The 24,887-nt window shown below is 34.5% G+C and overlaps 1 protein-coding gene across 1 annotated transcript in view; it reads left to right on the top strand.

Annotated features, from left to right (window-relative positions):
• Window positions 1–24,887, top strand: part of LOC149578185 (uncharacterized) — a 72,976-nt gene that overhangs the window by 10,917 nt on the left and 37,172 nt on the right. The window contains exon 2 of the mRNA XM_089827787.1: window positions 15,780–15,801. Within this exon, the coding sequence (XP_089683913.1) occupies window positions 15,780–15,801 (22 nt within the window). The remainder of the gene's footprint in view (window positions 1–15,779; window positions 15,802–24,887) is intronic.

The raw sequence follows: 24,887 nt of genomic DNA, 5'->3' as shown, positions 1-24,887 counted from the left end.
TTTGCTGGTGTGGCTAGGTTTTTCCCTTCAAGTGAAAGGGTTTTCCCAGGATAAATAGTTTGAGTCTTTTGTGTATTGTTTTTACTCTTCTTTGTTGTTGTTTATCTAATATCTGGGCTAAAATATTAACATGGTATCATAGTCTAGTTTGATAAAAGCAATAAAGGAGAATATGTTAGCCCAAATGTGAATATTTATGCTATGAGAGAAATTCATGAATGCCTTCTTTGATACATATGTTTATTCTTGTTATGTTCTTCATCTCTCTAGTATGTAATGGCATCGATATGGTATGAGTTGGCATTGTGTTTTCTTCTGAAAAATGTCTTCTTCTCTTAAGAATCTGGAATTGTCATGTCCCCATTCCGTGATTTAATCACTTGTTTTTCAGTGCTATAATTAGTTATTGGGAGCTGTTCTAATTATTGTATCGTGTGGCCTTCAAATAAAATGTTGTATCTACTTCTTTCTTCAATTGTCTCTGCCAAGTTTTATGTGCAATTGTTGTCATTCAATGTGCTTGATTGAAGACATTCAAAACTGCTGATGGTTCTTTACGTAATCATGTGTTTTTCCTCGAAAAGTTTTTTCGTTCAAGCAAGCAAGGGTAGGGATTATTGTTGTGATAGTGAATGTTTGTCTCTTCATGGTGCTTGTCATCCGGTCATCTTGGCATAGCTGTTTTGTATTGGCTGAGAGATTTCTACGTGTCTAAACATCAATAAAATGATATATATTCTTCTTGGAGAAGGGCTATTGTTTTCTATTAAATGTCAAAGGTAGAACGCAAAGGGAGCCGACGGGATAATATATTCCATATATTTTATCGATGATCATATGTGGCAGTAGGAAGATGAAATGATCTCTTCTCGCATTCACACGTTATGACTAGGAATAACGTTGGGCAGCTTGACTCGTTCAAATATATCGTCTCAGGGGCCACTGACCTCTCAGGTTGGTAGGCAATTCTTGTGAAAGAGGAGGTATGTCCGACTAGCGATTTTTTTTTGTACTTGATATTGATCTCATATACATATTGTATGAAATGCTTCTGGGTGTTGAAGTGATTTTTTTTAGCTTTGGTTTTTTCAAAGGAAACGGCCCTTGTATTCTGTGATGTATATACCTATCAATGTTATTTGAAAAAGACTATGCATTGATTATTATTATTGATTGAAGGCTTCAGTTTTGACGTTCGATTTTGCAGTAATATCTATTGATGTCTTTCTATGCTATACGACAATAGTATAAAGATAATGGTATCCAAAAATTCAACTTTTTTTTCGTTAGATGATAAGGGAAGCTTCAAATCTTTAGGAGGCTCTCAAAGATACAGTTTGAATTCGACTTGTGAGAATGAGTTGGGACTCAAGATGGACTCACCATCTCTAGTTAATGAAGTTAAACCCAATGATTATAATTTTTCGACTGTATATTCAGTTTTTGCAAATGTAATGGCTCTTGATTATGATAGACAGATTCTCAATATAGGTGTAAAGTCTAATGTGTTAGGTTTGAATTCATTGAAGATGGATGCCAAGTGTCCATTAGTTTGCCTTAATGAAATCTACCTCGCATGGTTCGTTGGCATGAAGCATCAATTTCACGATCCACCTCCTTGGTTTCCTCACTTTCAGCCTTGTTTTTTTTTTTCTTCTTACCTTCCTTGATGGTGTTCAATTGAATGAAGAGTGACAGGAAGGTGTTTGGCAATTGTTTGCTCACATGGGGCTCTTAGGATTCCTAAAAACTTGTCCCTGGATGAGTAGGAGCCGACTGTAAGTTCCATTTCTTTCTTTGGTAGCAGGGCTTCTCAGCCTCCCTTTGCCAACCATGTTGAGATATGCAAGACTCCGTGTCGGTCTATTGCTGCAGATGCATCTTGTTGACATCTTGTTGTGCAGGCACTTGCTGTCTAACACCAACATAAAGATAATAAAGCTTGTGATTAGATTGGTTGGCTATTCCGGAAGATACCAGTCCTCATTTTTGGTAACATCCTTCTTATCACATTTTGTCTATGCTTTGCGGAGTTTCCGAGATGGGGATGTTTTAGATGACGGGGACGTGTTTTCGGTACAGAGTTGGGTCAAAGCCCAAATTTAGGGGAAGGGATCTTAGGGGATGGCGATTAAAAACATAGGGGATTTTATAGAGACAAAATTCAAGTATGCATATCATAACATTGATAAACCATTCACCATAGACATTTTAGAAGATCAATACATGGAAAATTATCAAATGACAAATACTAAGTACCTCCATTATAACATATCACATACATATGTAGTAAAATCAAAATACCTAAAGTTTCCAAGTATTATGCATGAAATTAGAATGGAATAAAGAGAAGTGCAACTAAAATAGTAAGTAGTAAATAGAAATACTAAATGCAATCTTTCCTCACCGCTGCTACTGCTGTTGCTCTATGTTTTTTTACCCTCTTAGCAAGTACATCATAGCTTAAAATGAGTAGAAGAGTTAGTGTTTTAGTGTTTTAATGGACAAATATGGTTTGCACATTTTTATTATGTCTTTAAGACAACTACAGACCCGCACAAAAAGAAAAATTTGCTGTTTTGCCTTTATCTGACTAGCTGCAAAAAAGGGGACCATTGGAAGTTTCGGGGACAGCTAGGGGACAACAAAGCTGTCCCCAGTACTGCTGGCCATCCCCAAGTTTCCTGCCCAAAATTTTTTGCCGTTTCGAGGATGTTTCCGAATTTGGCAAAAAGGGACAACTTTGGGGACAGCAAAAATCCGTCCCTGCGTCCCCGAAAGGTACGAGCCTAAAAGCATAGGGGACGCATCCCTGTGGAACACAACATTTTGTTCATATGAATGTTGGGCTGCATTTTTTTATGTATTTGTGTTGAGACCAAACTTCAAAGAGATAAGTATTTCATGTTTTTTGTATCTAACTAGAAAGAGAGTATATCTTTGCTTTGATCTATATGATAAGTGGATCTTGTGAGTTATTATAAATCTCTCTTGGTTGTAGGGCGTAATGGGATGGTGAGAGATTGTCCAAGTTGTTTGCAATCTTGATACTAAACTGGTGGCACATTATTAAAAGAGGAAGAGAGAGAGAGAGACACTTTGCTTTAGAGGGAGGTTTTGTCATAGAGGGAGATGTCCAACACTTTGCAAGTTTATGCAATAGTTAGCCATCTAATTGTGGTGTTCAAAGCTGTCCATGCTGAGAGGGAGTCTCCGTTAAGAGAAAATCTCAGTTATTAATGCATTCTTCTCTAAGAGAAGTTTGAGGTGAATGCTCTCGTTCCACCCTTTATGAGCAGGCATGGTGGAAATGTATTTTTCTTTGGGAGAAGTATGAGGTGGAAGCCCTTGCTCCACCTGCTACAAGTAGGTATTGTGGACCACCCTCTGCAAGTAGGCATGGTGGTAAGTGTATTCTTCTCTGGGAGAAGTTTGAGGTGAAAGCCCTTGTTCCACCCTTTGCAAGTAGGTATGGTAGACCACCCTTTACGAGTTGGCATGGTGGAAATGTATCCTTCTTTGGAAGAAGTTTTGAGGTAAAAATCTTTGTTGTACCCTCTGTGAGTAGGCATGGTGAAAGTCATGTGTGTGACTTCAATCTATGTGCGTATGAAGTGTCTATAGTGGATTGTGTTATGGTGAGATAACAGATGTTATGTAAACTTATCATTTTTGGTTGCATCTATGTGTACATGCCTAACTAAAGATCCCTCTCTTGCTAAGAGGGAGTGTTGAAGTTTGTAGCTGCGATACAGATTTTCATCTTTGATTTTATGAGATAGAAATATGTTTGTTATGACTGTTATGGTCATCTTCAGGTGAAAGAGATATCTATGATTATATTTAAGTTAATATTATGCAAAAAGGCATGTGGCATACATCATGTGAAGAGGCATGCGTATGGAAATATAAGTGTTGAATGTTTGGAAATATGAAGGGTCTTATTTTTGGGACTCAAAGAGACCTTCGTATGAAAGATGAAGAGTCCTATGCAATCTATTTATATGATTGTGTGGTGTATTTTAAATCAACCAACTGGAAAGCTATGTACTTTGTAATGCTCTGCCAGGGAACCCAAAAGAAATTAACCTAAAGTTTCACTAAGTTTGCCAAACTTTTTTTTTTGAAAGATAATAAACAACAAGAGATAACATAGTGGAAGCAATAACTCACATACATACAACCATCATAAACATATTACATCTCTTAAGGGTTCCATGATGTTGAGTGACATGTAAAAGTTTATTAATATTAAATGTAGCATATAACCAAAATCCACATCATGGAATAAACACAAGTACAATTCCAATTAAATAATATACAATTACATAAGATGCCACTTAGCATAACTAGAATGCATAATCATCCATTTTACAAGTCATAGGGTATGAAAAACTCAAAGAATATACATCATAAATTAAATACATCATCTCCTAAGATCTCTGATAATCAAGTACAATAAAACAAAATATATCCATCCATTAGAAAACACAAGATCACAATGAAAGGAACAATTACACAGGTACATCTAGCAATGGCATCCAACGGTTGGATCTCAATGGTATAAGAAAAATGCACTACCACCCAACCTCATGGAACTTAAATGGCCCACTCCCACCATGCTGAGAAGATAATCTCAAGTCCCAAATAGATATGAAAACACAAGTCATAACCAACATCTAGGTCAAGGAAATCTTGAAAGAAAACTATCTCAAAGGGTACCAAGACACAAGTATCATCTAATTCTAGAGGCAACAAAGACACGTAGGAAATCTACTATGTAAGTGGGCAAGTGTCATCGCATGAGCCAACTCTAAGGTTACCCTAGCAGCCTCTCTGGACTCTGGCCCCTAGTGTCTCTATGCGGCGCCAATATCCTTTCATACAAAGAAGACATACTAATAAAGCAAGGTCACAACCAAGCATCCTCTCTACTCCCATCCTCGCTTGTACTAGCACTGGAGGCATGGGCGAGGAAAACCAACGACTCTTATTAATTCATTTTACTCTCATTTAATGAAATGTTATCACATATTAAAACAACTTACAATGGGTTACCCAGGCAGCCACTTAGGGCTCCGACCTCCATTGCAAGCCACTTCCCAACATACACAGATTACCGACCCTAGGCTCATAAAAGAACAACTCATAAAATCACAATTTTCACCTCAGTCCTTTACAAACAACTAGAAAGCACCTAAAGACCAATCTCAATATCACCTCAGTCCTATACAAGCAACTAGAAAACACCAAAAGATAAAACACAATGATCACCTTAGTCCTATACAAGCAAGTGGAAAGCATCCAAAGATAACTGATCGAGAACTCAAAGGTTACACTAGAAATGTCACACCATTCACCTCAATTCTACACAAGAAAACTAGAAAGCACCACAAACATCTAAACAAACTCATCATAAAAATACGTGACACATCACCATGGTTGGGTATAAAAGATCGTATACAAAACATCATCATAGAACAAAAATCCCCAAGTCTCTGGTAAATACCTTGACTAGTCAACGTACTAAGTCAAACCTGAAACCCAACATGAAATAGAACATACATCTCAACATAATTTTAACAATTGTTTTCATAGTTCATTTGGTTTTCAAAACATTGAGATTCGATATACAAATAGGGTTTCAGTTTTCATTTTCCAAGTATCATAGATATTAAAGTTTTCGAATTCACAAGTAATCCAAAGTGCCTTAGAATTAGGAATAAGTTTTTAAATATAAAACTGAACCATCTAAACAAAATTCGAGTTCAATTAAAATAATCAATTTTTCCCAATTGAATTACCATTATCAATTTACTTCATCAAAATATTATTAATAAAGTAATTAATAAGATGTTTAATAAAAAAAACTAGTATTAAACCATTAATGAAATTAAATATTATTATTAACATTTAATAATAATTATTAATTATTAATTATAATATTAATTATTTTATCAATAAAATAATATTTTAATATTAAATTATTAATAGTAGCAAATATTGAAATTTCATAATATAATAACTATATATTAAAATTAATAATGACAATTTTATTAAATTAATTATTATTAAATAACTAAATTATAAAATTAAATTTAATAAATTTTAAATAAAATATAAAATATTAAAAAAAAATGCAAACAAAGCGTTTATGGTCCATCAGCCTTGCTGCCTACGAGCAACGCTCGCTACTTAGGCAGCCTTGGTTGCTGCAGCGGCTATAGTCACTGTCGACAACCCTAGCTGCCTTTGTAACCAACTACGTAGCAGCATGGGGATGGGGGAAGTCATGGCCTTTGATCTCCTTTTCACTATTTTATTTATTTTTTATATGTTTAGAAAGAACAAAACAAAAAAACAAAAATCCCCCATTAAAGATGTCAATAAAACCATAAAATGGTTCCTCCCCTAATGCATGCAATAATCCGATTTTATTTGTATAAACAAATTTCTATTTCATATAAAATTATTAGAGTAATTTATTTACTATGGTAATTTTATCATATATATATATATTTTAAAAATAAAAACCAGCATAGATTTGATAGAAAAATAAATAGGAACTATCAAATTTGTAAATTTTTAATCTCTGGTATTCCTTTTATTCAAATCCCAGCCCGATTTCAACCAAGCTAATTACGAATTCCCAAAATTCATCGAATAAGGGTTTCAATCTTCAATTGTTTATAGACGTTTTCGAAACGAAGAACAATAAATACGCAAACAAGGGTTTCAACCCAATTGAAATTCTAAAAATAGATCCACAACAAGCACGGAGAAGATAGAGAAATCAAAGAACAAAAACTATTTCGCAAAACCCACAAGATCGTACCTGGATTTGATGCTAAAACAATAGATGCATGGAGCTCGCAAGCAATTTCCTTTTCTTTCAAAAACCCTCTTCTCGGAAATTGGCTCCTCCAAATCTCGATATGGAGAAATGATCTCTAATTCCTTAATAAAGAGCTTTCTCCAATTAGGGCTTCGGTTTTGCAATAACGCAAAACCTTTTTATTAATTATTTTATTATATTTTAATTTTCATGTGCAACCATTTGCAATTTAATTAAAATAACTTTATTAAATTTATTCTTTTCTCTCTTTTATTAAATCCTGAGACGTTTTTAATAAGGTATTTATTAATTTAACTAATAATATTATTTAGAGTTTATTATAAAAATGAAACTCCTAAATAAATTATTATTAAATTAAATAAACGTGATTACACCAAAATTAGAACTTTAACTATATCTTTAAATTTAATTAATTTCTCAATTAATTAAATATTGAATTTTCTTTATAAAATTTTCATTAAATTAAATCATAAAATTATCTTTTAATTTGATTTAATTATAACCGAAAATTACAACAAACCCACAAGACTAAATACGAAGACCCATCATAAAGAATAGAACACAGATTCAAACTCCAGGATCAAAATCACAAATTTAAGTCACTTGACGAATTTGAAAGGGTAAACAATTTAGATACTTGTCCTACTTTCTACGACAATTGACTTAGGGTTAGGATTTGGACTCAAGAATTATCTCTCCTCTTTTACCATTGAGATACTACGATAGGGCACGCTCATCTTGGCAATTCAGGGAAGTTGATGCTCGATACTTGCAATCAACATTAAATCCGAGCATGTACATACACATATAATCTAAACTAAACAGGCAATGGTGGGAAGTGGTGCATCGTGTAGATCCCAATTAGCAGGTGACTGCGACTTTCTCCCTCAACCACATCAGAAACATCAATCATAAAGTAAAACATACAAGTACACCATACACATGCAAGTATGGGGTAAGTAACTATAGAAACTACATATAAAACATCCATCTATCTATCATCATGAAATAACTAAAATCACTATATGAACATGCATATATCATCATTGAAAGCATAATCATAAATACATGAAATAACTGAGTATCAAGTAGCTCATCAAAATATCAATTGAATATGAAAATAACATCTAATCTAATCCAGTAACCAAGTACCACAATCATAAAACATAATCATAAAACTGGCCTAAAAGAATTTGGCAATCCAACATGAAAAGTCAACTAGGAGTAGGCATACATACTTGAATATTTTATGATCAATAAAATATATTTTGCTGGTGTGGCTGGGATTTTTCCCGTCAAGTGAAAGGGTTTTCCCAGGATAAATATTTTGAGTCTTTTATGTATTGTTTTTACTCTTCTTTGTTGTTGTTTATCTAATAGCTGGGGTAAAACATTAACAGACTCCTTGTTGGAGCAATTATTGAAGATGCCTAGTGATATGATGATTATGGTAAACATTTGAATTTCCTCAATCTTTATGCAGATTTATTTGACCCACTTGATTTCTATGGTAATCCCTTGTAGTATTGAGTGAGAGAGTGTTGAATGTCCCGAACAATTAGGGGTTGGGGGGAGGGAGTGAATCACTTGTAACTTCAACCCATTTTAAAATTCTACACATCTGAAACCTGTAAATCAAATCTTTAACCACTTAACTAAAACAGATGTAAACATGAATATGCACACACATGAAACATACACAATGAACACCAGATGTTTACATGGAAACTCAAAAACTACAAAGAATACTGATCCTCAAGTATAAAACACCGATTAAGGTGATTTTTATGGAAGGTGGCTAACTTCCGGTATTATAACAAAGGCTTTACAGACGGATGGCTCAAGAAAAACACAATATGAACTGAGAAGATTGCATCTATATATGCATGAATTCAGTTCCTGTTAGGCTTATATCTAATCAGGAACCTTTGCAACTTGCTCACAACCTGCCTGTACCAAACAACCCATACCAAAATTATCTACACTTATATCTGCTTTTAGATTTGCTTGTTCACACTTTTTATCCATCGCTCACACCCACATTTATATTTATATCACATACACCAAGTCAACCTCAAAGCACTATGTCCAAGAAAAAGTTTGTCAATACATTTTCTTCCAACAGTCAGCAAGTTGGCCTCTAAACACTTTGTTGAAGAATTTTTTTATCAATATGTTTCCTTCTAACAGTCAAGATTACACAACATAATCAACGGAGCACACTACAATAATCAGAGAAAACACGACAAGAAAGATCAACTAGAAATAAAATGATTACAACGCCAACTACTCAATCCCATAAAGAAAATGAGAACATGGATAACAAGGAATTATTACAACAAAAATTTGGACACAGTCATCATTGCTGTATCCACAAAAATCATTTCAACTGCATGCACATACAGACTGTTAAACATTCTTCATCTACATGTCTTTACTCATCATTGCCGTATCCGCAAAAATCATTCCAGATGCATACACATCCAAACCGTTAAACATTTTTCAACTGCATATCTTTACTTTTTACTTGAAAGTGGGGGATCAGTAACCCTTACATTCGTAATCATTGTTATCACTACTGCACAAGCATCCGGAGTAACTGGAACAAAACATTGTTTGTTATATCTAAGCCAAAACTTAGACATCGAGAGAATCAATTCCTCTCACAATTATCATTAGTTTCCTGAGCAAGGATCTTCTGGAAAGCAGCTGGGCAAATTCTGTCATGCTACAGAACTTCTGCAATACTCAACTTTTGCTATCTTGTCTGTACTTGTCATTCATACTAATATGCTATATATCTGGTCCTATTCAGGCCATCGAGACTGACAACAATTGCTCTGTACACTGTGATCTATGACAGCCAAACACCGGACTAGTACAAATGACATTAATTGTTTTGTATACTGTGATCTATCTGAATCACCAGATTTGACATCAATGACAATCTAACACATAAGTTCAACAAAGAAACATATGTTTCTCTTTAAATATGCCCATACATACCCTCCACCATCGAAGTAGTTACATTCCAATTTATAGCAATATTTTTGATTAGGGTAAAATAGATTTTGAACAGGCCCTGAAAGCCTTTACAAACAAAGTTTTGGCAGGATCTGGAACCCAATAACAACCAACTGCAAAGAACAAAGCATAAATAAGCAACAACTGCATCATCAACAAACAATCAAGAACCTAAATGATAGAAACAAGAAACAACATAAGCTGCAAAAACACAGCAGGCTGTGCCCTATACAACATAGGCTTCCTTGATTGTAATCAAGAAACCGTGGGTTTTTAGGTACCCATCACCACAAACCTTGGGTTTTGACATCCCAAGACCTTAAAAAGACAGATATAAATTTAAACTTTGAAGAACTTGTCCAAATACAAATGAAACTCCCAAGCGACAACAACCAGGAGGACAAACAAGGAGTTTTGAGAGGCTCCTCTAACCTTCACAGCCAACAAGAAGAGATAAAACAGTGAAGAAAAGAAAACCTACCATGCAACCAGAGGCAAAAGGGTTAGGGGTTTTACCAAGGCTCCCAAAATCTTGAAGAAGGGTTCAAGAAAGAACAAAGAAGGGTGCAAAGCGTTGTTTGTTATGGCTTGGACAATATATTTGGGATTCACAATTTCAATAGATTGTTTGAGGATATTGGCAATGAAAGTTGTGTCATTCACTTGCCCATCACAATCTACTGCCTTCAAAAACCTCACCTCTTTAGAGGACATTGTGATGACATTACGTACTGGTTTATTTTTGTTATATTTCTATCCATCTGAAATTATATACACACTTATTTCACACCTTGTATCCTTGATTATTCTTAATGATGCCTCTATAGAAGCTTTTTTCTTGGCCGATAAGGTGGTGCATATCTTTTCATAGCTGAGGTTAATGTAATTAGTACATGTAGTGGCAATTATCCTACCAATATGGTGATCTAACAAGGTTGAAAGGAAGCCCATTGTAATAAATTTGACGAGCAATGCTTTCACTTGTGACCTCCCTTCATTCTCGAGCGCCTTTTCCAATGGGCCTTTTTAACATAGAAAGGGGAATACTCTTCTGAAGAAGATGGTGGAAAATGACATGAAAGTATGTCGGCTGGCCAATTGCGAGAAGCCTTTAGGAGGTTTTTGTAATTCTCTCTTAGCAAGAGGATGTGCATTTTCCTTTGTTTTATTACTTATCATGTTGGCATTCTTTGTCTGTAATATACCCCATTATTTGTTGCTTTCACACTTCTTTATATCTGACTCTTAACAAATTCAGATTCCCAAGTTAGACATAGCACACGTGAACTTTGTCTTGGCTATATATAACCCTTGCCACTAGGAAGTTATTCAATGTCGCCAAAGAGATGGTGTTGCATCAACATTTAATGAACTCTTTCCATTGGGGGTAATTTGAGTACAACTACTAGCCTTGTGTATGAACATTACAATTTTTTTAATTTTTAATTTTATTTAAAATTTTTAAATTTGTTTTTGAAGTAAGGCCTAGTGAACTTTTAAATGTGAGCTCTAGCTCCCCGTGAAATTCATTTGACTCAAAGCTATGAATTGGTGAGGGTGCAAATGGGGGACCTTATCTCTACGGGTAATGTCCTAATTGGGTTTAGTCTTAATTATTTCCACAATAATATAATAATATCTCCTTTATTAATATAATAAATGTTCAAGAACAATGTTTTCCACTTGATACAACATACACATACACACATATATATTGAATTCAGAGATTCTTCATATCAAAGCTGGAGTGCTCTTTAATTTCCAAAAGTAACTCTCTTCATATTTCCAAACGCATGACTCTTCGCATGTCTCATATCTTTTCATATAATGAGACACCTAGCACACGTTGAATGCCACATTGTGCTCACTTAATATGACGGAAATGTCATCATAAATATCTTCTCTAGCTATTGACACAATACAAAGTTATTATCCCAATTTCAACTTACAGCAAAATCATAGATAAAGATCTTTATCGCAGCTACAATCTTCAACATAATAGTTGCAGAAACCCAAAGTCTTGTGCACTTATCCCGAATGATGATTTAATAAATGAATAAATGATAAGACACAAAGTCTTTTATTGAATGCTCACTAAATTCTATGAAATTACTTAACACTGAAGCACAAAGTCTTTCAGCATAAGTACTTGAAGCCATTATCAACTATAGTGATTTGCCCTTCTGCAACCCAAAGTCTCAAAAAACTCAAATTCAACTATAACAATGAATGCAATATGCAACTCTAAGTTTGCAAGATTGAATTCAAATTTCTCTTGAACAAAGCATATAACTCACAATCACTATCCAAAAAATATCGTCACATAACACCTTGAATCAACACAAATTTTGAAAGCACTTTGCCTCTTTTATTGAAAGCAATTTAATCTACATCCAAGCACAAAGTCTTAGAGTACATATACAAATTGTTAGAGTTTTCTTGCATTGCCAAAAAATTATAATTACAATGAGGCTCCCTCTTAGATATAGGTGGGGTTGAGAGAGAAAGTTGAAAGAAAGCCAATAACATTTGACCTATTCCCTAGCTAACTTTGACTTATTCAACAATGTAAGACCAGGTGTCTTCCAATGTGATTACATGTTCCAACTTTGCAGGTGATACTATCACATGCAATTACATTTTGTTTTACATTACATATAATCTTTCAGTAACAAAATTATAAAATGCATGATGCAACTAATACTAAGTGTCTGACAAGACATGACTCTTATTACACCATCCTTCTCCGGTTGTTATGTTGCTACAGGGTGCTCCATGATTGATTTGTTCAAGTTTGGTGAAAACATCATGAACTGGAATATGAATCTGTATCCTTGATTGCTCTGTATCATTATAGTGATTACAAGGACAGCATCTTTGTTTCTTTCCATCTCTTTCTCAAAAGCATGCTATGCTCTCATCATTTCATCACTTTCCCCTTCGTATGGCTGTCATTCTTTAGTTGCCCCAAAAGCCATAACAGGATCTTTCAAACTAGAACCTTGCAGATTTGGAAGAGTATGCATAGAGGTTATGAGCTGAAGGCCTTTGAGAAACACAGGAAGAAGAATGAATATATTCAGCTTTTTAAATGAGAGGAAAGATGAAAAACAGGTTTTTTTTGGAACATTGCAAGAGGATGAAATGCAAGTGCTGAGTATGGAAATGAGACGCTTAAGCATATATAAGTGGGAAGAGTTATCACTAGTAAGTGGGGTTTTTAATTCCCATTACAAGTCATTTTGGAAGGAATTTTCTGTTGTAAACAGGTTTTCAAAGTCCACTTGCAGATTGGAAAGAGACTTTGAATGCACTAGGAAAACATTAACAGGTGGATTTTTCAATTCCAATAACAAGTACGGGAAAAACTTAGCTCTTTTTGGCAAGATAACCTTACGAATGCAGTTTTTAATTCTGTCTGCAAGTGGGGAAGTATGCACTCTTGAAGTTCTTTCCTGAGGGGATTATCTTTGCATTGCAACTTGCATCATTTGGGTGAAGAGCTTGTATTGTTTTGTGAACTATTATCTTATACAAAGACTCAAAAAATCTGAAAATGATTTTTAAAAACAAATACATATATACAAAACAAGAACAAAAACAAAAGAAAAGAAGCCCTAGCTTGCATGAAAAAGAATTCAAAAAACAAAGCATATCTCTTTTTGAGAATTACAACTGCAATTAACATGAAAAAGGCTAATTTTTTTTGAAGAAATCCCCCCGAGTCTTGATAACATTTCGAATCAAGGAAAGATCTCCAACTTGCAGCTATATAGACAAAAGATTTTGACCAAATTCTTCTCACCACATTAAAGCATTCTGACTCCTCCGTAAATTCATGACAATGGCCATGAATCAGAGAAGAAATGCTTGAGAACAGCATTAAAATGACTGGTTCAAACTTGCACAACATGGGTTTTTCTTGAGGATGCAAGACAAATTGCAATAGATGTAAAAAACATCGCCTAGTTAGTAACACATGATTTAGAGTGATGGAAACAAGCTGCTAGCCATTAAACTGCCCTTGAATGGGCTTTGCAATTGCTGTTGCAATTTTTAATATCGACTTCTTCCTTTAAAATCCACGTTAATGCCCTAGTTGGGCTTTATAGAAGACGCTGCAAGTTTTAAATGAGGAAGAAAAGTGAAAACGGGATTTAACAATGAGCATATCAAAATACCTTTATAGAGCACTGATTAGCTTTTGTATGCCACATGCAAGTCAAAAGAATGTCTTCAATAATGATGACAGGTTTTAGCATATGGAAAGCATAACAATCACCACCTATCCTTTATAATAGACAATGATGGGTTTTTGTATCATTTTTGCAACACATTTTCTCATACATGGGCTTTTGTATGTGTATTGCATATAAAATTCACCGCTTCTTCTATATTGCCAATGTTGGACTTTTACTTCATTTTTGCATGTTCTTTCAAGGTTTAAAAACATTGTTTTTGATTTAGACGGGCTTTTGTATTTGACATACAAGTCAAAGCGCTTTGCATCTTCTAAAACATAGCATCAAATACCCTTGAATGGGCTTTTGGATTGCTCTTGCAAAACGTTTTCATATAAAAACATACCCTTTGGATTATAATGGGCTTTTGAGCCATCATTACAAACAAAACATGCTTTCCTTTAAAACAAAAATAACACCTGCAAATAAGCTTAAAAAGCTCACTTGGAAAGTATACATATATTATAAAACGTTCATTGGTTTCAAGAATGGGTTTCTCATGCACATTTACAAGCATTTCAACTTTTAAAAAGAAGGCATGTAACGAAGCTTAAAAAGCCCACCAATACATTATGATCTCATTAAAATTCACATATTCCCTAGCAAATATGTAAAGGTAGAGTTTTAATTCCATTTTGCAAGTAAATGACACCCAAAATGATATTTATTATTTAATGACTAGCAGAAAGCCCCCTTGTCATGGCTTAAGAGACCTTGGTGGACTTTTGTTTCTGCATTGCATGCTTTTAAACAAAAAATGAAGACCTGTAGTCAGGCTTAGAAATTCTTCCTGCAGGATACTTAATTCCTCATTATCTCTTGAAATATAGCTTTGATTTAGGCCTAAGATAGCTTGAAACGAGCAGAATTCGAAATGCAACAAACCTAGGGTGAAAAGAAAACCTAAAACAAACCAATCAATCAATTAAAGTCGGACAAAGACTCGAAGGTTACTATTGAGCACTTGCAGTTAGGAAAGAAAAACCTGTCATAGCAAGAAAGACAAAGAAAAACTTGATGGAAACTTTCAAAAACAGTATTTGAAAGACATGAGACTTAGGAGACAAGGGATAACTGATTACGTTTGTAAAAGATCGTTTAGAAAAAATTAGAGAAATTTGCCTGCAAACTCATTAGAAAATAGTGCAGGATTGTACAATTTTGTGAATTCAAAATTGAGGACAACAAATACATTTGGGAATGTTAGGTCAAAGTTTTGACTTAGATTCTAGTTAAAATTAATAGTGCAGAGATTTGGATCAGTTGTTGTCTGAATCAACAGTTATTGTTAACTTGGAGAGGAGCTATTTACAGAATGTTGCATTGTTCTACTTCTCCATATGTTTTATTGAGCTTTTGTGCCTGCTTTTAAGTACTCATAGTTATTGTGGCATGAGAAAAATAATAAAATACTTGTGAGAATTCTATTAGGAAGTCCTGTAGAAGTACACACCCATTGGGTTTTGGACCTCATACTTCTGAGTTCTTTTTTGCAATTATTGGTGACAAAAAAATCCAATTTCAATATTTTTAATTTTATGACAATTCTTGAACTACTTTATTTTGTTGCAATTTATAGGATCTATTTTTACTGTTTTATGATGTTTTTGACAGTTTGAGTTATTATCTGATAAAAACTTCGGTTTTCTTTCTTGCAGCAAGCCTATGGAAGAAGATGTTGTGAGTTAACTGAATTTCTTTAGATACGATATATGTTTCACCATTTTTATCCATACAAATATTTTTAATTGGCTGTCTTAATTATCGGGGTTGCCATCATAGTTATATTTGTAACGTCTTTCTTTTTATGCTTTCTTAAAAATCTTTGAAACCATTAAGGATTACCCATATCATGGTGGAATGGAAAATAATATCACGATTCTTATAAATGTAGATATGCATCAGGAACTCATAGCGGACAATTAGATTGATAATATGTTAGTTCAAAATTCGAATGCTAAAAGTATTATGCATTCTTTTAGATTATTCTGATTTTGAGATCTTAATTTGATATAACACAGATTATGCTTTTTAGTTTTTTAAGACTATGTTTTTTGAAAATATTTTAGATACATTTGACAAATTAAAGTGTTATTCCATAAAGTGCAATGAGCCCAAACATTACATTGACAAACTACCATCTTATATGGAGGCAATAAACTAATTGACAAACAACCATCTTATATGGAGGCAATACACTTTTAAAGAATGACAGCACTTAACATTCTATCTTGAGGTTGAGCTAGAGAAAAGCGTCAATTGGTCATTTTCTAACACATGAATCGGTAGACACAAAGCTAGAGAAAGCAAATTACTCATCTGGGTCATCCTGATTTTCATTGTTCCCTATCTCAACTGTGACGTCCTCTTCATTGACATCACCATTGTTGTTATTAAAGATTTGTTATTGCTGTTGGGGATTGTTGCCTGCTGCATTACTCATTTCTGTAACAAGCCAGAAGCCTGATTTGTTTAACCAACTCAGTCCGGTTGGTCATCATTTCATTAAAATATTGCTGAGAATATCCAACATTATCCCAGCATTTCTGTGTCATTTTGTATGCAAGCCATTGACGACTCCTATCAATGTTTGACTTTGGACTTATTGATAAGGTACCACCTTGCATGTGCAATCGTGGCCTTCATTTCATTGTTTATGCTATTCAACTTTTTGTTTGGGTTCATAATTACTGTCATGGATAGAACAGAAAGCACCAGAGCTCTCCTTTCAACTGGCATTTTCCCGTTGGGATCTCCTTGGTACTCATTGCTTGGCCTCCTAATGTGACTCAGAGAATTGTTGTCACAGCTGGAAGGATGTTCTTTGATTACAGTCAGGTTACATATGGAAGCAGCTCTACCACTAGGGAGCTTCGTTTAGATTGAGATTGCTGATTTTGATATCAGGACACTTCCGTGGAGAGTCCATCACAAGCTCTATTTTCCTCTTTTCTCGCAGTAGAGGATTTTGAGAGGATTGATCTTTGTTAGAACATATGCTCCTTTCATGCTGGGTCCATTTTCTCCCTGAACCATTGAAGCTGCATTCGGTGCTTAGTCTTGTATATAGAGTATGCATAAAATTTGATTGGCAATTATGATTGGATTCTTGAAAGGGTACATAATGGTATAGATAGAGATTCACATTGGGGTCAACATTCATGTTGTTGTCTGTCCTATCAGTCAAGGTGTTGGTTCTCAAAACTGCAGATTTTCTACACCTCCTGCGGTTATGGAATATCGTCCATGGTATGGGAGTGTCCAACACAACAGCCGCACACCCTTCTTCCAACATGGGGAATACTCCAAACTTCCTTTTCACTGTGAGGAGGATGGATAACTGGTGCCCTGAATGCCACGCCTTTGTCTGGACTGTTATGTCTGTTGCTCACCCGAATGTGACCCTTACGTCTATACTGTCAATTGGCTGGGCCAAATACTGAAGAGCGATTATGCTAACATTCCATTACTATCAGAATTTCACAACTGTCACTAACCGTTAATGAACTTACTCCTTGGAAGCGGAATCCCATACAACAATGACGTCTCACAATGCAACTCCACTTCTGAAATGAATAAAGACTCCAATGAGAGGCTGGGGCTACGTCCAACTTCTCAAACTGTCTCAAGGGGTTTCATCCTCGAGAAGAATCAGTCACATTTAAGCAACCTTGTCGTTTCTGTTTTAAATAATATTATATTTCATCGTGTCAATCCCAAGGAAGCTCATTGCTTTTATAACCTCAATATGAGGGGAAGTACAAACAAGTATGCAATGTGGGCTAAAAGCCATTTTTCGTCTTTTAGCACTTAAGTTACTTTTGTTATAAAATGACTTTAAGTCATAAAGTAATTTTATAAATTCACTTTATAAAATAAAGTGACTTAACTATAGAAAGCTTGTCCACTTAAATATTTCCCCAACAAAACCAAATAAACTTCTGTGACTGGCTGGCATCCTCAAGATTAATGCCGTTGGCCTATCCGGATGGAAAGATAGACCAACAAGGCACCAGTAAGGCCTAGCGCGGAGAAGGGGACATTACAAATTCAGATGTATCTTCTATTACTTCTTCTTCAAACAATGGGTTAAAGAATATAGAGAATTCAACCATACTATCATGAGAGCTTTCATCCAGATTAGCAAATGTTTCATCAACAAGGCTAATATCTTCATTGATATTATCTCCTAAAGCTTCTTCCTGTTCATACACTGTATGCAATTCGATTACATCTTCACTCTATGATTCCTGTAAACCACTATCTCCTTCATCCACTATCCCTTGAGAATGCACTGATCCATCACCTTGCTCACCATGGTGAAATGAGAAAAAATTTGGACCATTTCTTTCAACATGTTTTTGATACTCCATATCTAACAAGGCTGAAATCTCTTCCACGCTTAGAGAATCCTCTTCCTCACTTTTACATTCGTTAACATCTATAGTCATACAAATATCGTCATAATCGGGTTCCTCTTCAGTTGTCCACAAATTTCTTTTGCATTCAAATCCGAAATATCATTAGACTCATATGTTACTTCAGTCCTGCATTCATTCTCCTTTGCAACCAGCTCATTGTCCATAAGTTTGAGAGAGATAAGAAACTGATAATCATATAAGATCTTATTCTCGCATTCTATTGAGAAGATTAGAGTACGGAGGTCTGCATTCCGAAGGTATTTCTTGATAGACATTAAACATCCTCATGAAGAATTGTACTACAGATTCCTCCTCTTGCTTTTTTAAGTTAAAAAATGCATCCAAAGGAGATAGATAACTCAGACTTTCATCCAATATTTGAAAAAGAAGCTTCAAATCACGGTCATTTGGGGAGATTCCCAACTCACGAAATTTTCTTATCAATTCCTTGTGTGAAGGCATGATATTTGTAGACAATTCCTGAAAAATATCCACCATCCTTATAAACAAGTGCGCTAATGTTTCGCCTTCATATCTTTCCAAACTGAAAAACGCATCCAGGGGGTGTATATCTACTTCCTCAATGGTGTAATATAAATCTGCTTCCTGATCATAGTACATATTATCCATTTTGCATGATCAAAATCATTTCTTTCTAAGCCTTCTCCCTCGGTAGAGTTACCAAATGAAATCCTTTTAAATAGAGTTGCCACCTCTTTCGAGGAATGTGTTGATCTTCTAGGTTCTTACTTCTAGTAGAGTGCGCTTTTAAAATGTCTTTGGTCTGTGAAACTAGAATTTTTGGGTAACTTCACAATAGGAATTGTGAGAAACTCTCCCCAATAGAGATGCCAATCTGTTGGTTCCCAAAACCACAGATTGGAAATCCAAGGGCCTGCCACTTCTCTGATAGGATTCCACAATCAGTTCTGACCAACGAATGGGAATCACCTTGATTCCCTTGCACTTTAGGCTCCGCCTCGCCTAGGTAGGTAAACCTTTTCCTTGAACCTGATGACTTGGTTCAAAGCTATTGTAAAGCGAATTTAAGTTTTGGAGTTCTCCAGCTGGCAAGGTCCTTGAACTCGATTAAAATGAAACTGAATGCCGAGTGTTTGAATTGAATGAATTGTATAATGTTTCTTATTTAACAATGGATTTGAGGTTGTAATAAGGAAGTTATAGATTTTCTGACTTCAAATATAAATCCAATAGACTAGTGCTTTAATTATTCGGGCAACAGAGTCAACTACGATGAAGATTTTCACGTACAAATAATGTTCTACGCACATCAACTATAACAATTTAATGATCAAGACGCGATGATCAAATATATATACACAATTCTAAACTAGTCCATATTGCGCTTCAACTCGTAAGGTCGAGACAGACTGGACGCAGATTTGGAAACAGTTAAATTTTTCACAATGTCAACGATGATTGAGCTTAAAACGCCATAGATGACCTGTCCACTTATCCGACATCAGTTGTTTACAGAATTGAAAAATGATTATAAAGGACCAATCAAGTGCAGTTTAATTCTCCATGCCATTCAAATAATAAAAAATAACAGGCCTTTATAAATCATTAAAATATAAATTTTGAATTATATTGCAAAGTCATATTATTTTCCTTATTCCTCCATACAAATAAAATATATAAAATGTTCTCCTTTCTTTGTAGAATGTTTTCGAATATGTTTTTGTCATGCCCAAACTTACAAGGTGAAAACACCACAACTTACAAGGCAACCTCATAACAATTTTTTTTTTTTTTTTTTTTTTTGACTCTATTTCTTATCATTAAAATTGTTTAATGTTAGGTTATTTTGCTAAAATTGTTAATAATGTTTAACCGGTTATAGGATAAAATGTCCACCCCAATTTCTGCCTTCAATATAAATGTATAACGATACACTTTTCAACCTACTCAATATACTAACACTAGAATGTCTTACAATTAAAATAAATCCATTCTCCTTTCAAACTGCCCCTTGTCCCTAGGCTAAATTAAATCAAAATAATCTAAACCTAAATATGCCAATTCAGGAATCTAATATTTGTTTTACAAGAAACTTTGGATTTTATTAATCTTAACTTTCTAACCTTTGTCACTAACTTACATCCATAATATTCAACATTTCTAATACTATTTAATTATCCTTTAGACCGCACTTAGTTTTGTTAGCCTACATCAACTATAAATGATAATGCGAAAGATCATATATATATTAGACTTAAATTAAACTTAGTTATTTCTTATTTATTTTTATCGATATGAACTCAACTCAAATGTTAATAATATTCTCAATATCAATTTTTCAACATTAAGAATTACAACTATGTTACCCTAACTATAGTAATTTTGTGTTTACCAACAATGTAATGAGAGATTAATCCATTGTTAATAAATCTCATTTATTACATTATTATCCTTATGCATTTATTTATCTTCTTATTATTCTTGTGATAGTTCACAATTGATAAATATAATATCTTGGCTTTTGAAACACAAATATACATACTCTAGTAACTATACCAAAAGCTACATACCCTTAACCTAAGTATTTGTCACAACAAAATTCCCAAGCACTAATCCTAATCAAAACTAAACAAACATTCTTGCTTCTAATAATTCACCTAACATCTTTCCATAACTCCAAGATGCCCATGTGGCTGAGCGCAATCAATTGCCTTTTCACAAAGTAAGGGGAAGTTGGTGCAAGGTTTGAAACTCCCAAGGCCCCTAAACTAGGTGTGGATGCATTTTCCCAAGCAAAAGGTGATGTAATTTGTTTGACAAATGAACTTTCCTGGTCTTTGACATGCGCTCCAAGTAATGTCCTTTAATTAATAATTTGATATGTATTACATAATTGGGTGGCTGACTTGGATTGACAAGGCAAGTCATGTCATGCATTTAAGACTGTTCTTTTTTTTCTCCAGCGCCCACTTTTCCTTTTTTCTAGGCGTGGGGTGTGGGGAACCTAATTTATTCACTTTTGTAGTGATTTAATAAATATTGGCGCCTAGTCTTAATGGGCAGTGACATGAGTTCAAAGTTATATGTTTTGTTTTGGTTATTTACTTAATATATGTCTCATCTATCTTCTCAGTCGCCCCTTCCTTGGGGATTTCATTGTTCAATATATATATTTTTAAATTAGCATTGTCCTCGACTATGTCACTTTCCAAACTGATTTTTATTATCATGAAGGTGACTAAATATTTATATACATATATATGATATTATAATTCAGTTTTATATTATTTTAGTATAGAGGGGGTGAATATTTTATTGATCTGTATTAGCAAGAGACTTTATTTGTTTTATTCATACATTTTCCAGAGAAGATATGTGCACCTACAACTTATGTTTATTTTCTTCACACAATATTTTTTCTTGTTCTCCATGGATTTCTTAACTCTAAGTCCATACTATCCTTAATGGAATATCACTATACTAATTTGGAAGAACTCTTCATATTGTATAATCTAGGTTGATGATTTTCCATTCAACATCCAAGCATTACACTCGATGAGATGAATATGCATTGCATGATAATATCTTATATGAAACTATCAGAATTGTTCCTATATATACATTATGAAGTGTAGATACCCTTTGCCCAAAGTAAGGATTAACATGATATGCTTATATAGATCCTGATTCTGAAGGTGCAGTCACAACTATCATGCAATGAAACTAAAATGATAATCATATCCAACAAAGATAATTCTTTCTATCAATACCATCTCTTAAGAGGATCATTTTGAGTGTTTATGCATAGCTATCATACGAAGGAGATGATCAATAGGATAATACAAAAGAGCTACTCTCCCAATCAATACAACACTTCCATGATATACTCACGATGCACAATAGTGGTGGAAACGAGATTCTGCAAATGTACACAATTCCAGAATACATAGGTACTCTTCACTCTTTCAAGTGACAATTTAGCATGAAACAAGAACTTTACTCCTACCTCACATTTAAATTCTCATATCAAGATGCAACTTGTGAACTATCTCAACTAAAACACCATGGAGTCTTCTCCTTCTATGCACATGGAAAGGCAATAAGAACTTCAAGTTTACAAGACCATTCAACCAAAACCTGCAAATGAGAGATAAAATGATGAACCATGGAGGCTCACCTCCCAACCTAGGCCTCAAGGAGGCCACCCACCGAGCTCGGGGAAGCAAGGTATAAACAGTTTCATGCTTCCCATTCACATGCCATGCATATGCACAATAAATTAACAGGATTACACAAGATACTCTCACACACCCCATCCCAAGGCTTTGCACAAAGATTCAACAAATGAATCAAGAATCGGGTGAAGGTGGGCTCTCATCATGAGGAGGATTGCATTTCACAAATGACACATCTTCTCAATATCAGCATGCCTTTTTCGGGGCAATTCTTTTCAATATCAAAATGCCCTTTCGGGGCAATGAGCATCTTCCCTTCTACACACCTCCTTATACCTCCCAAGATGCAAGAGAGCAAGATAATTTGCATGCCATAAAACATATTCAACCATCTCCACACAAGGGAGAACTCCTCAACTCCACGTGTGAGCCCAACTAACCCCTTCACCCCAGGCATCTCTTCCCTCCCAAGGGTGAGTGATGCCTCACACTCAATTCACAAGACATATAACATGAAACAACACATTCAAGAAAGACTCCCACAACACTACCCACATGCAACATATAACAAGATCTATTCACAAATACACCACAAGACACCACAATCCCATCATGCAATAAAAACACCATTCTAACCTACATGCAAAAATGAAGAGACTTCATGGATCATGTTACCAACCTTCCTCCAAGCAAGGCAATGAATACTTGCAGTAGAGCTCCCTTCTCTTTCTTCAACCTTATTAGTCTCTAAAAGTAGAGAGTTGCCAAGTGAGTTTCAATTTAGACATGCCTCTATTTATAACCCTCTTATTTTCGGATTCAATGAAGAATGTCATTTTCATGAGGTCTCCTAAGTCCACTAGGGACCATAAAGGTCATTAATAATCCCCTACCCTATAGTACTAACATGGGTAAGGTTAATTTTAATCACAATTAGCCTTAAAGTTACTCTATGGCCCTCCTAAAGCTACGTAATTCAAATTTCCATTTTTGTTAAGGGTGACAACCTTGTCCTCTCCTAACTAAGACAATAATCAAATTCCTTAATTGAGGTATATAACACGAAGCAAGGTGGCCACATGATCCATTGACGAATAACATGTCATTTCCCATAACAAGTACAAGTGTCAAGTGACACACACATACATCACACGTTCACGAAATAAGCACATCACAACGAGGTTTACGAATCTCACAAAGATTCACTTTGGCAAAGTCACTAAACATGTGTCTATACCTTGTTTCTCCGTTAAGTTTCCATGGTTCAACTTTCCTGCACACTCAACTTAAACATCAGTAACCCAATACAATAATATAGGATACATACAGATACGTACAACATAAATCCAATATCTCATACTACTCATTAACGTATACAAGTAAGTATCATCTAATCATTTCTATTCTAAGTACTATCAATGAAACATTGCAATAGCATATTTCATTTAACTTTCATCTAAGTGCATATTCAAAACATTACATTATCATTCTCATAAAATATTTAAAACATTGAAATATCGAATATGTGTATCAACAGTAATCTGTCTTAGTATAAATCATTTTCAATTAAAGTATCATCATAACTCTTTCTCACATAACAAGGAAACTCTAAGTCATCTTTAGTAAATCATAAAAACAATATAAAATGGATCTGTGTAGACTGGTTAACTAGTAACTTTGATTAAGTTAAACATAAAGGTCAAACATAGTGACGTTTCTAGCTCATGGTCAGGTTCTTGTCTTAAACATTTTAAATCTCATTTCCATGTGGTCTTCTCTTATCAACCTAATGTTACTAGAGAGAGTATCAAAGTACACATTAGTCTCCTATAGGATCCCTTAAATCATGCTTTGTAATAAAACAAAATGTAAAGCATAACTCAATTAACTCCTAACCAGTTTTATTTCATCAGGGTCTAGAATAGGGTACTAGTTGTCTTGTTCCTCCTTGAAAGTAGTCATCCTTATTTATATCTTAATATAAGGGGACGTAACTTCCAAGTTCAAAACTTACATCTTTTTCAAAATAAATTGCACCTTTTTATACCTGATAGTAAAACCTTTTCACTTTCTTTGTTTATTGTTTAACTTTATTAAAGTTTGTTAATCATTCTTCACTAGTACTTCCGGCGATAATATCTCTTTGAACCACATCGGCACAATCCTCATCGACTATGATTTATTACTG

This window comes from Cupressus sempervirens, chromosome 1 (assembly GCF_028749045.1).
Source record: "Cupressus sempervirens isolate cs-2001-9-10 chromosome 1, ASM2874904v1, whole genome shotgun sequence".
NCBI lineage: Eukaryota > Viridiplantae > Streptophyta > Pinopsida > Cupressales > Cupressaceae > Cupressus > Cupressus sempervirens.
The sequence above is the reverse complement of the archived record's forward strand: the minus strand, read 5'-3'. Positions and strand labels throughout refer to the sequence as shown.